Source organism: Nanorana parkeri, unplaced genomic scaffold, assembly GCF_000935625.1.
Source record: "Nanorana parkeri isolate BGI_ZX_2015 unplaced genomic scaffold, ASM93562v1 scaffold260, whole genome shotgun sequence".
In the NCBI taxonomy this organism is placed as follows: Eukaryota; Metazoa; Chordata; class Amphibia; order Anura; family Dicroglossidae; genus Nanorana; species Nanorana parkeri.
The window spans coordinates 1,456,518-1,469,128 of record NW_017306528.1 but is presented as its reverse complement, the minus strand read 5'-3'; the positions used below and the strand labels follow the sequence as shown (position 1 = coordinate 1,469,128).

The window sequence follows — 12,611 nt, the reverse complement described above, 5'->3', positions numbered from 1 at the left end:
GAATCCGGTAAATAAAAGATTTGCATTGTCCCATTCACAAAAGAACATGGAAGAGCCTGCTCCTTACATTTTCCCCATGTGACAGGTGGCACAAAATCAAGGCGTGACTATTTAGATAGAAATGCAATATAGAATTGATATATCAGTGTCAAAATTTAGTCAGCCAAAGTTAAAAAACTTTCATTATCCTGGAAGACCCCTTTAATGGAGCATGCCAGACAAACAGGTCCAGAAAATCTCCTTTTAATACAAAAACAGTTATCCCTATCATCTCTTTACAACTGATGAACGTAACAGTTTGAAGAGAAGAAAGAAAAAAAAAAAAAAAAAGATGCAAATTTTTTTAATTCAGTAATTAGAAAAGGAATGGAAAAAACCCTGTCTTTTACAAAGATTTGAAAATTAAAAACTGAATGAGTACAGAATCGTCTATTGGATTACTTAGACACAGTATTCATCATGATAGCATCCTACATTCAGCAGACATGTAGGTTTTTGGGGTTGGACTTTGAAAATGTTATTACAAGTTAGCAAAGTCTAATACAAAAATAGTCTGTGATGGGGCAGCATTCTTCTCCTATTCAAAGGTGAAATTCGGCGGCAATACGACTCTATTGCAGCGATCATTGTTACTTTATATAGTGCAAGATCTTGGCTAAGCAATGGGACACAACCCCTATTATGGATAGGGTAGCGCAATTCAAGTGTTTCAATAACATACTGTGCTTTTCTTGCAAACGACGACTATTATCCTCTCATTCAATTTCTAATGTTTTAACAAATTCTCAGTCTTCCATCAAATGTGAAAGACCGAATAGATACAGGGCTTCTAGCTGGTGCTCAACAGGCTAGAGCACATTGTGTCATCCCAATGTCCATGCATCTTCCCCTCAGCACCATTGTTTTTCACAGTGGAAGCTGCCTTGCTGTTCCATCTGCCTAAACTTGCAGGCATTTACGCAAAAGGAGAACAACCAAAAACGAGGATCTGAATGTGAACCAAAGTTATTTGTCCCTTAAACTGTCCAATTGCTCTTGATATTCCGTGAAGAGTCGCTGAAATCGAAGATTCTGTCCAATAAGTGGGAGAAGTTCCTTCAGCAGCTCTCTTTTCGGATAACCCTGGACAACAAAATAATGAAATGCTATAGTTAAAGGCCACAGCAAAATAGTTAAATTGTATGGTTTATACTTGTATGAATGGTTTACTAAAAGTTAATTAGATTAGTGGACTTACGGTTATTTCACGCAAATTAAATTCACAAGCACTTAAAAGAACTTTAGCGTGGCAGAGGGTTGGCAGCTCTTGTAAAACAAACTAGCACATTATGTCATACTTACCTTTAGGATCACCCGTCTCCGAGAAGGTCAGGACATGATTTCAGATTGGATTGGGATTTAAGCAGCAGAATACAACACCACATTGGATTTGTATACATTATTCGAGATCCAGCTATCTATAAAATTTAGAATATTCTGGAACAATGTATCTACAGTGTAATCTTTGAAAAGGAACCTTTCAGGGCAGAAAAAGAAGAGCTGACATTTTATTTCACTTGCATTTAAAAATAGAAGCTCCGAGACTGTACTCCTCATCCTTGCTGTCTGATATGATACAGACTTGGAACATATGTACATACCAGGCGTCTTCATACTTACCCAGAAAGTCCATAGTCCCATCACACTCCTGACCGCAAGATCCCTTTTCAAGAAGCGGGTGCTACGGTAGTCGACGGATGGCAACCGTCACAAATATGAGATGCTGGCACTCCAGTGTGAAAAACAAACGTCTATTTATTGACGTACAGCATACAAGTATTGCAATGAACGTTTCGGGGGTCGCACAGGATCCCCTTCCTCAGACAAAAGCATACCAATGTCATAAAAAGCATACTTTTGCCTGAGGAAGGGGATCCTGTGCGACCCGGAAACGTTCGTTGCAATACTTGGTATGCTGTACGTCAATAAATAGATGTTTGTTTTTCACCCTGGAGTGCCTGTGTCTCTGCTTTTGTTCATACTTACCCAGGCTCACTAGAGTGTAAAGGAAACATGTGGATGACAGTCCTAAAGTGTGCTTTAAAAAAAAAAAAAAAAATAGCAACGGCAGTTGCCATTTTTTGGACCTGACAGGATCCCTTTAAGGGCTAGTTCACACCATAACTGTGTGCATCTGCGCAGCTGCAGTGCTATGCGGTTTACCATGATTTTGACACTTTTTTAGCTTAAAAACAAAAGGTGCAGTCCCGTGCATTTGCATGCGTTTTTGATGCGTTCTGTTGCAATCCAATGCCGCTAAATTGAGACAAAAATTATTTTTTCTAACTGCATCGGAATGGACTGCACTGGTGTGAAGAGCCCCAGAAATCCCAAAGAAAAGCATTGTGACACAATTTTGATGCAGCTGCCCAACTGAACCAACTCCATCTGGTGTGAACTAGTCCTAAAAGAACTACCGGTAAGTCCATAGAGTAACATATTTGCAACACTTTTCCCTTTTTTGATGTATCCCTCCTAGGTATTTAAAAATGTTGCCATCCCAGAATGCTTTGTTATTTAAAGCAATCCATAGACACTTCTTGTCTCCACATGGAGAGCTAAATGAAGTTCAACAATGTCTCTCAATTCTTTCCTTCACCTTTAGGGTTAGTTCACACCAGAACTGCGTGCGTCTGCGCACTTGCAATGCGATGCGTTTTGCACGTTTGTTTAAAATAGGATTTCATGTGCCTTCCAGTCCCTTTGCATGCGTTTTTGATTTGTTCCAGTGCGATCCAATGCAGGTAAAATAGGAAAAGCAGTTTTTTTTCTGACTGCATCGGAACGGACTGCACTGGTGTGAATAAAGCACCAGAGATCCCGTAGGAAAGCATTGTGATGTATTTTGGCTGCAGCAGCCAAACTGAACAGACTGCATCTGGTGTGCACTAATCCTTATCAGTCTCATTTTCCCTGCAAAAGTGTAAAACCCACCATTACTCATGCTCAACCAACAAAAGTAAGCTTAGTTTATTGAACAGCCACATAGTATATTGTCTTTTTAATCACTTACCAAGATTCTTGATTCCCACTGACTGCCAGATGAGCGATGGACTGGGCCCAGAAGATCCTGACAAACCTCCCGCAGCTTCTGCTCAAAACCTGCATAGTGCAATGTAGTCATAAAATCGACTTTAGGGACCAAAGCTGTATCTTTCTCAAATGACATCAAGTGTATTATTACATAATGTTGGTTAAACTGGTCTTCAAGCAGGTCATTTTATTTACAAATCATCGCACATCTTTTTCACTAAGCATTATCTTCTATTGTCCATAGTAGACTGCTGTAGTGTAGCTTACCTTCATTAACAAGGAAGCGTGCATAGATGAGCAGCCAGTATCGGTACTCCTGGCTGGACTGTAGCATGAGGGCAGCTGCAATCTGGTTCTCCAGGTAGGCCATGGTAGTCTCCTGCTGTACCTGATGAGGCATTGTGAAAAGACGAGCAGCCTGTCTGCCTGCACTACAGTGGACACAAAAGGTGCAAATGAGGCGAACAGCAAGAGCAATTTCTATCTTATTATCTTTGCTTTGAATATCCACAATTTTCTTAGGCTAGTCCTACATGTGCAAACATCATTTGGAGAATGGGCAGTAATGGACCCTGCCTGCCCTCAACTGTTTCACTGCCAGGCCCAATGTGTTCTCCACTTAAGTTTTCCAATGGATGTAACAAATCCTCAGGAAACAATTCAGTCCTCAACCCCAGCTGCCACAGAAAAAGGAAAAAAACCACTGCCTGTTTGCACATACATTTTCCAGTAAGTAGGAAAATATCTGTGTGCAACACTTCTGATGGTGAGGATTTTTGTACTCACCGCACTAAAAAAATCAATTAGGGACACAGGAAGTCTTATACTATTAGGTTATAACGCAAAATACAGCAGGACTGGACACTGCAGCCACTTAATCTGTAGGGCAGCCCAGGAAAACACCTCCTCTACCCAGCATGCCTCAGTTTGTAGAATAGAGTACCAATACAATGATCATAAACCCATAGCAGAGGGATCTATGTCCCTTAATGGACTCCAAGAAAATAATTTTATGGTGGGTACAAAAATATAATTTTCTTTCTTGTCCATTGAGCAACGTCCAAAAGCACTTCAACTGAGTGGTGGGCAAACAGCAACAATGCCAATAAGACCAACAACACAGGATTGGGAAACAAGACCCAATTGCCCAAATAGGACACCAGATGGAGCCAAAGTCCCTGACTCCCAACAAGAGCAGAGGGAGGAATGGAAGAATCAAGACTAAGACACAGAAGGGAGCACAGAACTACAAACCAAACGAGTAGCTGGACAACCTGAACACTCCCCCCCCCAAAGGATGGAACAATAACAAATCCTCTTTCCTCTTAAGGTGGGTCATTGGCCGTTCTGCAGTGGATATAGACCACTGTAACAAATTCCCTCTCAAAGGGGAACAGGTCAAATAATTTCATGAGAGAGGGACTATGGGGTCTGATTTGGTCACAGTGACTGGTGGCCCAGCCTCTTCTAGGGTTGTTGGGAGATCATAGATCAATTCTGCAGATGAAACAGAGGCACTCCTAGTGCATCTACAATCAGCAAGGAATTTGGCCATAAAGTCTTGTGTGACTGCAGTAGAGGCCCTTGATGACTCAGCCTCACCTAATGGGGATAAGGGGGATTCTGATCAGATAGATTCAAAAACCTTGGAGTCTCCAGATGTTCGTGCCCTTAGAGCAGGGGTCTCAAACTTGATTCACTTGGGGGCCACTGGACAAATATTCTACCATGGGTGCCGCTTGGCAAATTTCATAAAATGTCATACTTCAAAACTAAATGGAACTATATACGGTAGCAGTGTTAATGTCTGCGTGTGTTTGTGATGGTTTCTTTGTATGCATGGTTAATATATTTTTTGTGACGGTTTGTGTGTGTATGTCAGGATTTGTCCATGTATGTTAATGTTTGTGTGTGTGTCTCATATCAGTATGTATACAGTATGTGTGCAGTGTCCGCATATGCATGTTTTTTTCCACACAGGTTTTAATTTTAATCACAGAGGACCAACAGATTCACACATTCACTCACACAGAGAAACACAACACACACACACACACCTTATTAAAATAACAAAGAGCCCCCTCATCTGCTTAATTTTTTTGCAGGGAGGGGGTACACATTCTCTGGTGGCCCAGTGGGGGATTAGTACTATGGCTGGTACAGACCTTGCTAATCCTTCCTTTCAGCCGGCGCTGAGTGAAGGCTATCAGGAGTGCACGCTGATTTACACTGAATGCCGGTACCTCCAGGAGCAGCTATGCAGTCTGCATCTGCCAGAAATGCAGACCATGTAGCTGCTCCCCCAAGTCAGGTATGCAGTCCGTGACTGCATGCCTGACTTGTCAGCCGGCTGCATGCCACATGGTACACCATTTTGTGGGATGGAATTGGCCCATGGGCCAGTACTTTGTGACCCCCTGCCTTAGAGGGTACAGAATACACCACTCCAGAACCACTGGGAGAGTTTGAGCTGAAGACAGTCATTGCAAAGCGACTTACCCCCCACTGTGTCTAGACATGTTATGACGTGAATGTAAAACAACCAAGCTAAGGGCAGAAGGCAAGGCCTTATGGACCTCACACACTCAAGCAGTTGGTGACCAAAGCATGAGAATCAGCAGGACGGTGCTTTTTTTAAGGCTGAATGGCAGGAAAAAGTGTGCATACGCAGCACTCCACCCCTCAGGGGAAATCCATTCTGTGATTAAATCAATGGTAGCAGGAAATAAAAACAAAACCCCCAGTGGTGCAAATAACGAGTCTTCAAGGACAGAGAAAATCCTGTAGCAATGCCAACAGCACTGGACCTGGAAAGTGCTTCACAGCTAACTTGTTACCATGACAGTCTTGAACGTGCCTAAAGAAGAGTTAAAAGTGAACTATGGGGTAAACTTTTTATCCCATAGTTCTCCTAAGGGTCACGGAAGGACATATACCAACCTCCTCCCATGACCCAAAGCTCAGTATATAGCAGGCTACAGTTCGCCATATACTGAGCGCCGCAGCCGGGAAGGATACCTACAATACTGTCGAGATCCACCCAGCTAGCTGATTGACAGCAGGCTCTGCCTATCTAGCCGCAGAGCCAGCTGTGCCCGCCCCCCCATTCGTTCCTCCAGTCAGCGCTGGAGGATCAGAGAAGGGAGGGGGGAATCCTTGCGGGGAGCGGTGACCAACAGTCACCGCTCTCTGCAGGGAGATGTTCGGAAAGTGAGTGAGCGACCATATGTGTTCGCTCAACTCCCAATCAATAGAGCTGAAATGTGACAGTTTCATTGTCACATATCGTCTCTAACTATGGGGGCGAGTGAAAATCACTCACCTCATAGTTCTCCTTTAAGTGCCCAAAGGTCACTTCCAGAATGGATCTTGTCTATATATTGCCAGGCTCTAACCAGCATATTCTTATTTTGACTAAAGTACACAAAAAGCAGGGATTACTGCTAAAAAGGCCATTTTAGAGTTAACCAGTTAATCTTCAGCACATGTCTAGGTGATCAATGACTTTTCCACCCAAGTGATAATTGCTGTGGTCTCAGACAGGATGGAAAGACCTCTCTCATATGGCTTTGTTGTAGAAGATTTATCTTGTTCATCGAAGAGTCAATAGGTTCAATAGGACACTGGACAGATATGGTCATGGAGCCAAATTTTTGTATCTATGGCCAACTGGACATTACAAAAGCAAAATGCTTTAAAATATACTTACTTAGACACTCGTCCTTGAATTATGGCTAGTGGTCCGGAGCACAATATTGCATCCTGTGAGGACAAACAGTTCCTATAATCTGCGCACTGCGCCAAGAAATCTTGCTTGTCAGATACCAAGTTCCTGTTGCAGAAAAGAAAGCCGTTAACAGAAGTATCAATAATTTGAATTTTCTGCTCTTTGCTCTTAATTTTTTTTTTTTATTGGACACTCAAAAGGTTTTTTTTTTTTCTATTTCAGAACCATGCACTAAGAGTGGATTAGTGGAGGTAAGTGCAGGGCATCTTGTAAATAATTACCTCTTGTCATAAATTCTACTAGTTTAATGTATCAAGCACTTAAAAGCACCCACATAAGATCTGATGCAAAAAATTACCTTCAGAAGTCACAAATAGTTAAATAAAGACCTCCTGTATGCAGTCTGTCACATGATCTCAGTATATATCTGTATATAATGTGTAATATAGCTATATACACATACACACACACGTTATATGAAGACCAAGAAGCTCTCCAAACAGGTCAGGGACAAAGTTGTGGAGAAATACAGGGTTAGGTTGTAATAAAAAATAAAAAACCTATCCAAAAAAACTTTAAACATCCCATGGAGCACAATTAAATCCATTATTAAAAAATGGGAAAAATATGGCACCACAACAAAGCTGCCAAGGGAGGGCCGCCCACCAAAACTCACAGACCAGGCAAGGAGGGCAATAAATCAAAGAGGCAACAAAGAGACCAATGCTAAATCTGAGGGAGCTGTAAAGCTCCAAAAGCAGACAGAGTATCTGTCCATAGGACCACTTTAAGCCATACACAGCTGGCCTTCATGGAAGAGTGGCCAGGAAAAAACGCCATTACTTATAGAAAAAAAATAAGCAAACACGCTTGTTGTTCACCAAAAAGGCATGTGGGATACTCCCCAAACCTGTGCTTACTGCAGGAAGGTGCTATGTGCAGGGACAGCTACTCTCTTCTGCCCCACAACCATCATTGATTACTGTACTGTAGGCACTTTGCCTTCTGTGTTCTGGTATGCCTGCTGACAACTTCTGAATATTTGGGTTATGCTTCTTCTTCTGCATATATCAGACCTAAAGTTTAGTTAAAACCTTTATTATGCAAGATTCTAGGTTACATGATCTGGAAGGATAGATTAGAACCGCCACATACACTTAGTGATTTAAAACTACAAAAGGATCATTAAGATAAAGACTTTATGATTGAAACAATCAAGGTTTGATGTTTTGTGATGTATCGTGTATGATAAAGGTATCTTTAGGAGTCTGCATTGCACCTTACTACAGTACAATAAATTTGGGGTTTATATAATCTTAAATGTGTTGCACAAACTTTTTTTGTCATTTATGTTTGCCAAAACCATTAGATATATTTTTTATATTTGAGCATAATTTAAAAAAGTCTTCTACACATCTGTGCAGCAATTCGGGATTTTCTGGACTCGGATGAGAATCCTTTATTGTTTCGGTGCTACAGTTAGAGCCAGCTCCAAAACTGAAAACTAGAAATACTGCGAAACAAGGGGCCTAGTTGTAAAGGAGCAGTATGACCTTACGCCAGCATATTCATATGACCTGTCAAAATCAGATTTGCAGATCAACTCAGCCTTATCTCTTTTTGTGTTGTTAATTAAAATTATTTACCTTTATTTACCTAGTAGTTTTTACTATACAAAAATCATCAATATGAGCAGCATATACATAATACAAATGCATTTATTTCAGCTTTATGTCTTACCATGTGGAGAGTGCAGGATTAAAGCAATAAGCTTTGCCATTGGACAAGCTTAGCACAGGTATACCTCTCTGGGTAAGCAATGTCTGAGTAACTGTCATATCATTTCCTGGAATAAAAAAAGATATGCATAAATAAGCCCATATTATCAAAATCAATAATCTATCAAAGTAAAAGGCACAGTCCATCCAAAACCAACATTTCAGTTATAGGTAGATACGAAGTCATCCTTTTGGTTTAGTCTAAGGACTGCACTGGGAAGATTTCGCTGATGGACTTTCCAGCCCTGGCACTAGACAGAACATGCAGTGTATTGCAACAGGTATTTTTTGTGATGTAAAATAAAAATCCAACTGGTGGTGGCTGGAACACCGATGTAGGGAAATAGGGTGAAGAGGTCTCACTACTGGAATCCTGAAAAGCTACAAGTCACTCAGTCATTCACCTAAAACTGAAATACCAGTTTAAAGTGGGGTGATTTTTTTTACTTTTTGAAGCCATACTGTTGTAATCCTAACAAAATTCAGTGAGTGGCAACCTGTAAAAGAACAGGCTGCATACTGACTTGTCTGGCAGGTAGCAAGGAAAATCTTAGTTAGCTTCAAGAGCTACAGGTTTTGCCACTTCCTAATATTTCAAGTGTGTCCCCCACTAGGTGCTGTGGCTCTTCACACAGTAACATAGCAGTCACCAGAGGGAACATACTGTAAGTGCCAGTGGTGCCTGAAACTTTTGAAGTATTTTTCATACGCCTGCAGGACAGGTAAATAGTCTGCATATTCTTTTAAAAGGAGCCTCTCATTAGGCTTGATTTACAACAATTAATTAGTTATTAGAACACTACACTGATTTACATTTCAAGGCAATATTTTAAGAACGTTCAATTCACAAGCTTAAATTGTAACCAAGATGTGATTATTTTTCCATTTGAAATGAACATTTTTCTATTGAAAGACTTATTTTCTAAAGACCTGTTAGATTATCAATCGTCTTTCCCCCGCTTTCCTTTACAGACTGCTATGGAAACTTCCAGTTATCACCAGCCTGAAGCTGGGGTTAATGTAAGGGGTGATAACCTGTGTGGTAATCTTTGTAAACTAACTTTTACATTGTTTTCATCATAAGACAGGGCTGGACAAATCCCAGGAGCCAGGTCAAAAATGCTCCCTAAAAATGACAGCTGGTGTCTAACGTTTGAGGTTTTTGTTTGGTTAACATTGTCAGTGGAGCTGAAAACATGCTGGCTCCTGGATTGGTTATACTGGCTCCGGAATTCTCCATTAAATACTTGAATAACGGGGTGTTAACCCCCTTCCTGTCCAGGACATTTTTCAGTATTAAGTGCTTCCAAAATTCTCTGGAATTTTATACCATTTCTTGGGGGACACTAGATTCCTCCATCTACTCTAAACTGTGTGGATGGAGGAATCTCCCACTGGGCCAAGCTTCAGTATCTTGCTAGTCGGCCTCGCTGGCTGTCAAAATACCTAAAAAATGCCAGCATTCAAAACAGATTATCCAGGTATTTTGAGAGCCAGTGGGGCCGACTAGCAAGATACTGAAGCTTGGCCCAGCTGGTGATTCCTCCATCCACACAGGTTAGCACATCTAACCATAGGCTGATAAAAAAAAAATAAAAAAAAAAATATAGTAAGTCTATGGGTGTATTGCAAGCTTAAGGCCCCATTCACACGTAGCGACATACCTTTTGCAGCGGCCGGGATAGCGCGACTTTCGGGGCGACGTTCTCCGTCGGGCTCCATTAGAAAAAAGCAAAATCGCGCAAAATCCGCCGAAAAAAGGGTCCTGTAGAAGCGACAAAAATGCAAAAATGCGCGATATATCGCTATGTATGAATGGGGCCTAAGACCCCTAATGTCGCCTAGGGACCCCCAAAGAAGACGATAAAGCAGAGCTTTGCTTCATCAGTGTGTGGGGGCCCCTTACACTCTTTGGCATCATACAAGTGAACGCTTGTATGGAACAGCCGGTATCAGCTGGTTAAAACTTTTACTGTATTCTGCCTTAGCGAGCAGGGGGGGACTGTCGTTCATGCACAGTGACCCCCAAAAAGGCATGTTGTCTGTCCGTTTATTTACAACAGCAGACCCCAAGTAGTTAAGGGCCAACAAATAAAACAGGGAATATTCAGCAAAGCGAAGTAAAGACACTTTAAGCCACAAATCAGGCAGCCTCTGTCTTACGTGTCTACATGATTTTTTTTGTACTTGCAACCCCTTTACCTGTAATTCTGGGCAACCGACTGAGACAGATTTGCACAAGTTTACAACAGATTTTTCACTGTATTAGACAGATTTTTTTATTCTAAACGGACACACATGACGAGTGGTCAGGGGTTCATTCTGTTAGAGTACCACTTCAGAGCAGCTGAGGGAAGTATTTAGGACTTAAGCTGTAACTTTGTAGTATATGTCATAATTTGTCTCAGTGCATTGTTCTGTAATGTTAGCATTGCCTTGCTGTGCAAAAGAACTGCCCCCACTGGTGGTATAACAGCACTTGTAACTAGTACTATTCCACCACTTACAGGGCAGGTTAAATTAAAAAACTGTTATGTATCTTTGCAAGTTGGGATTTAAAATATTAAGGAAAGCAACAGGGTTTCTTTAACACGAAAACTGCAATAAAATTAAGTGTAACATTTTATTTTTTTTATTAAAAAAATAAATTAATTAAAAAACGAACAAAAAGAAAAAAAAAAATGTAAAAAAGTTCCCTGACCCTACATACACACACGCAAACATTTGTTGAGCGCCTACATGCGAAAGTGACTGTTGTGCCCATTGTGCCGCACGAGTTACATATCATCGCGATCGTTGGAGCAGGAGCAATAATTCCAGGGCCATCAAATACTGTCAACACTAAACTGACGAGTGGTAAAAGCTTTTAAAGCGTCGCCTAAGGCCAATTTTGGGTCTGGTAGTTTGAGATTTTACGGGGGCACGCAATTTTAAGGCTTGGCATGCTTGGTGTCTATTTACCCAACTTGACCCCGTCTTTTACCAAAAAATTGTGGTGATAACTATTTTATAACATAACGTAGGGAAAAGTTTTCAAAATTTTCGGTACTTTTTTGTTATAAGTAAAAAATAAAAACCTCAGTGGTGATTAAATATCACCAAAAGAAAGCTCCGTGTCACCAAAAATGGTATAAAATTAATTTCAGTACAGCGTTGCATGACGGAATAAATGTCAAAGTACCGCAGTCCTGAATACTGAAAAATGGCCTGGACAGGAAGGGGGTGTAAACACCACAGTCTTCAAGTAGTTACAATACATGATGACATTCAGATTATTAATTACCTGATAAAATGGGCTGTAAAGACTCGTCCTTTACAACAACTGCCTGGTTCTGGACATCCCTATAAAGACAGAAAAATATATCTATTCAGACAGTGTATTAAATACCACTAGTGTAAAAAAACTAGGTGACCAATACTAAAATTTTGTTAACAAATTCCCCTATTTCTATTTTATAGGAAATTCGCAAGCCCATTTATGTAGAACATAGAGTAAGTTTTAATTACCCATATACATAGACTGGTAAAACTTGACACAAGTTATGGTACTTACCAGACAGACAAAGCAGCAGTGGCTGTAAGTGCCATGACATAATAACCTGTACATTGCAATGCAGAAATAGGGGAGGACAGGATGATAGGTGGGAATACTCTTCTTCCACTACCAGAAAACATGGACAACATTCGCTTTTCACAGGCCACACAGACTACCTCACTGCAGAAGGAGAGAAAAGATGATTTGAATATGGCTATGCACACACATACATTTACACTAGGGATGCACCAATACTAGTATGTACAGCCAATCAGGAAGCCGGGGGGGGGGAAAGGCACACCCCCTGGCTTCCTAATTGCCTGGGAAACCGGCTCCATGCTCCCATGTCACTAAGAGGAAGCATGGAACCGGCTTCAAGGCCATTCAGGAAAGCGAGCGGCATGTAATGACTCGCCACTTGGCTTCCTGATTGACCAGAAAGCCATCTCCATGCTTCCTCATCACATGGTGACGTCGCTTCCTTAATGGGACTTCTGGT

At 41.2% G+C, this 12,611-nt stretch overlaps 1 protein-coding gene across 1 annotated transcript in view; it reads right to left on the bottom strand.

The window, feature by feature from the left end:
• Positions 1-351: 351 nt before the first annotated feature.
• The window catches only part of LOC108787426 (protein HIRA), a 30,303-nt gene continuing 18,043 nt past the window's right edge, over positions 352-12,611 (bottom strand). Inside the window, exons 19-25 of the mRNA XM_018556979.1 lie at positions 12,131-12,292; positions 11,861-11,919; positions 8,540-8,645; positions 6,782-6,904; positions 3,340-3,503; positions 3,053-3,141; positions 352-1,122 (exon numbers count right to left, since the gene is read on the bottom strand). Coding sequence (XP_018412481.1) covers positions 1,006-1,122; positions 3,053-3,141; positions 3,340-3,503; positions 6,782-6,904; positions 8,540-8,645; positions 11,861-11,919; positions 12,131-12,292 — 820 coding nt within the window. The 3' untranslated portion in view covers positions 352-1,005. The remainder of the gene's footprint in view (positions 1,123-3,052; positions 3,142-3,339; positions 3,504-6,781; positions 6,905-8,539; positions 8,646-11,860; positions 11,920-12,130; positions 12,293-12,611) is intronic.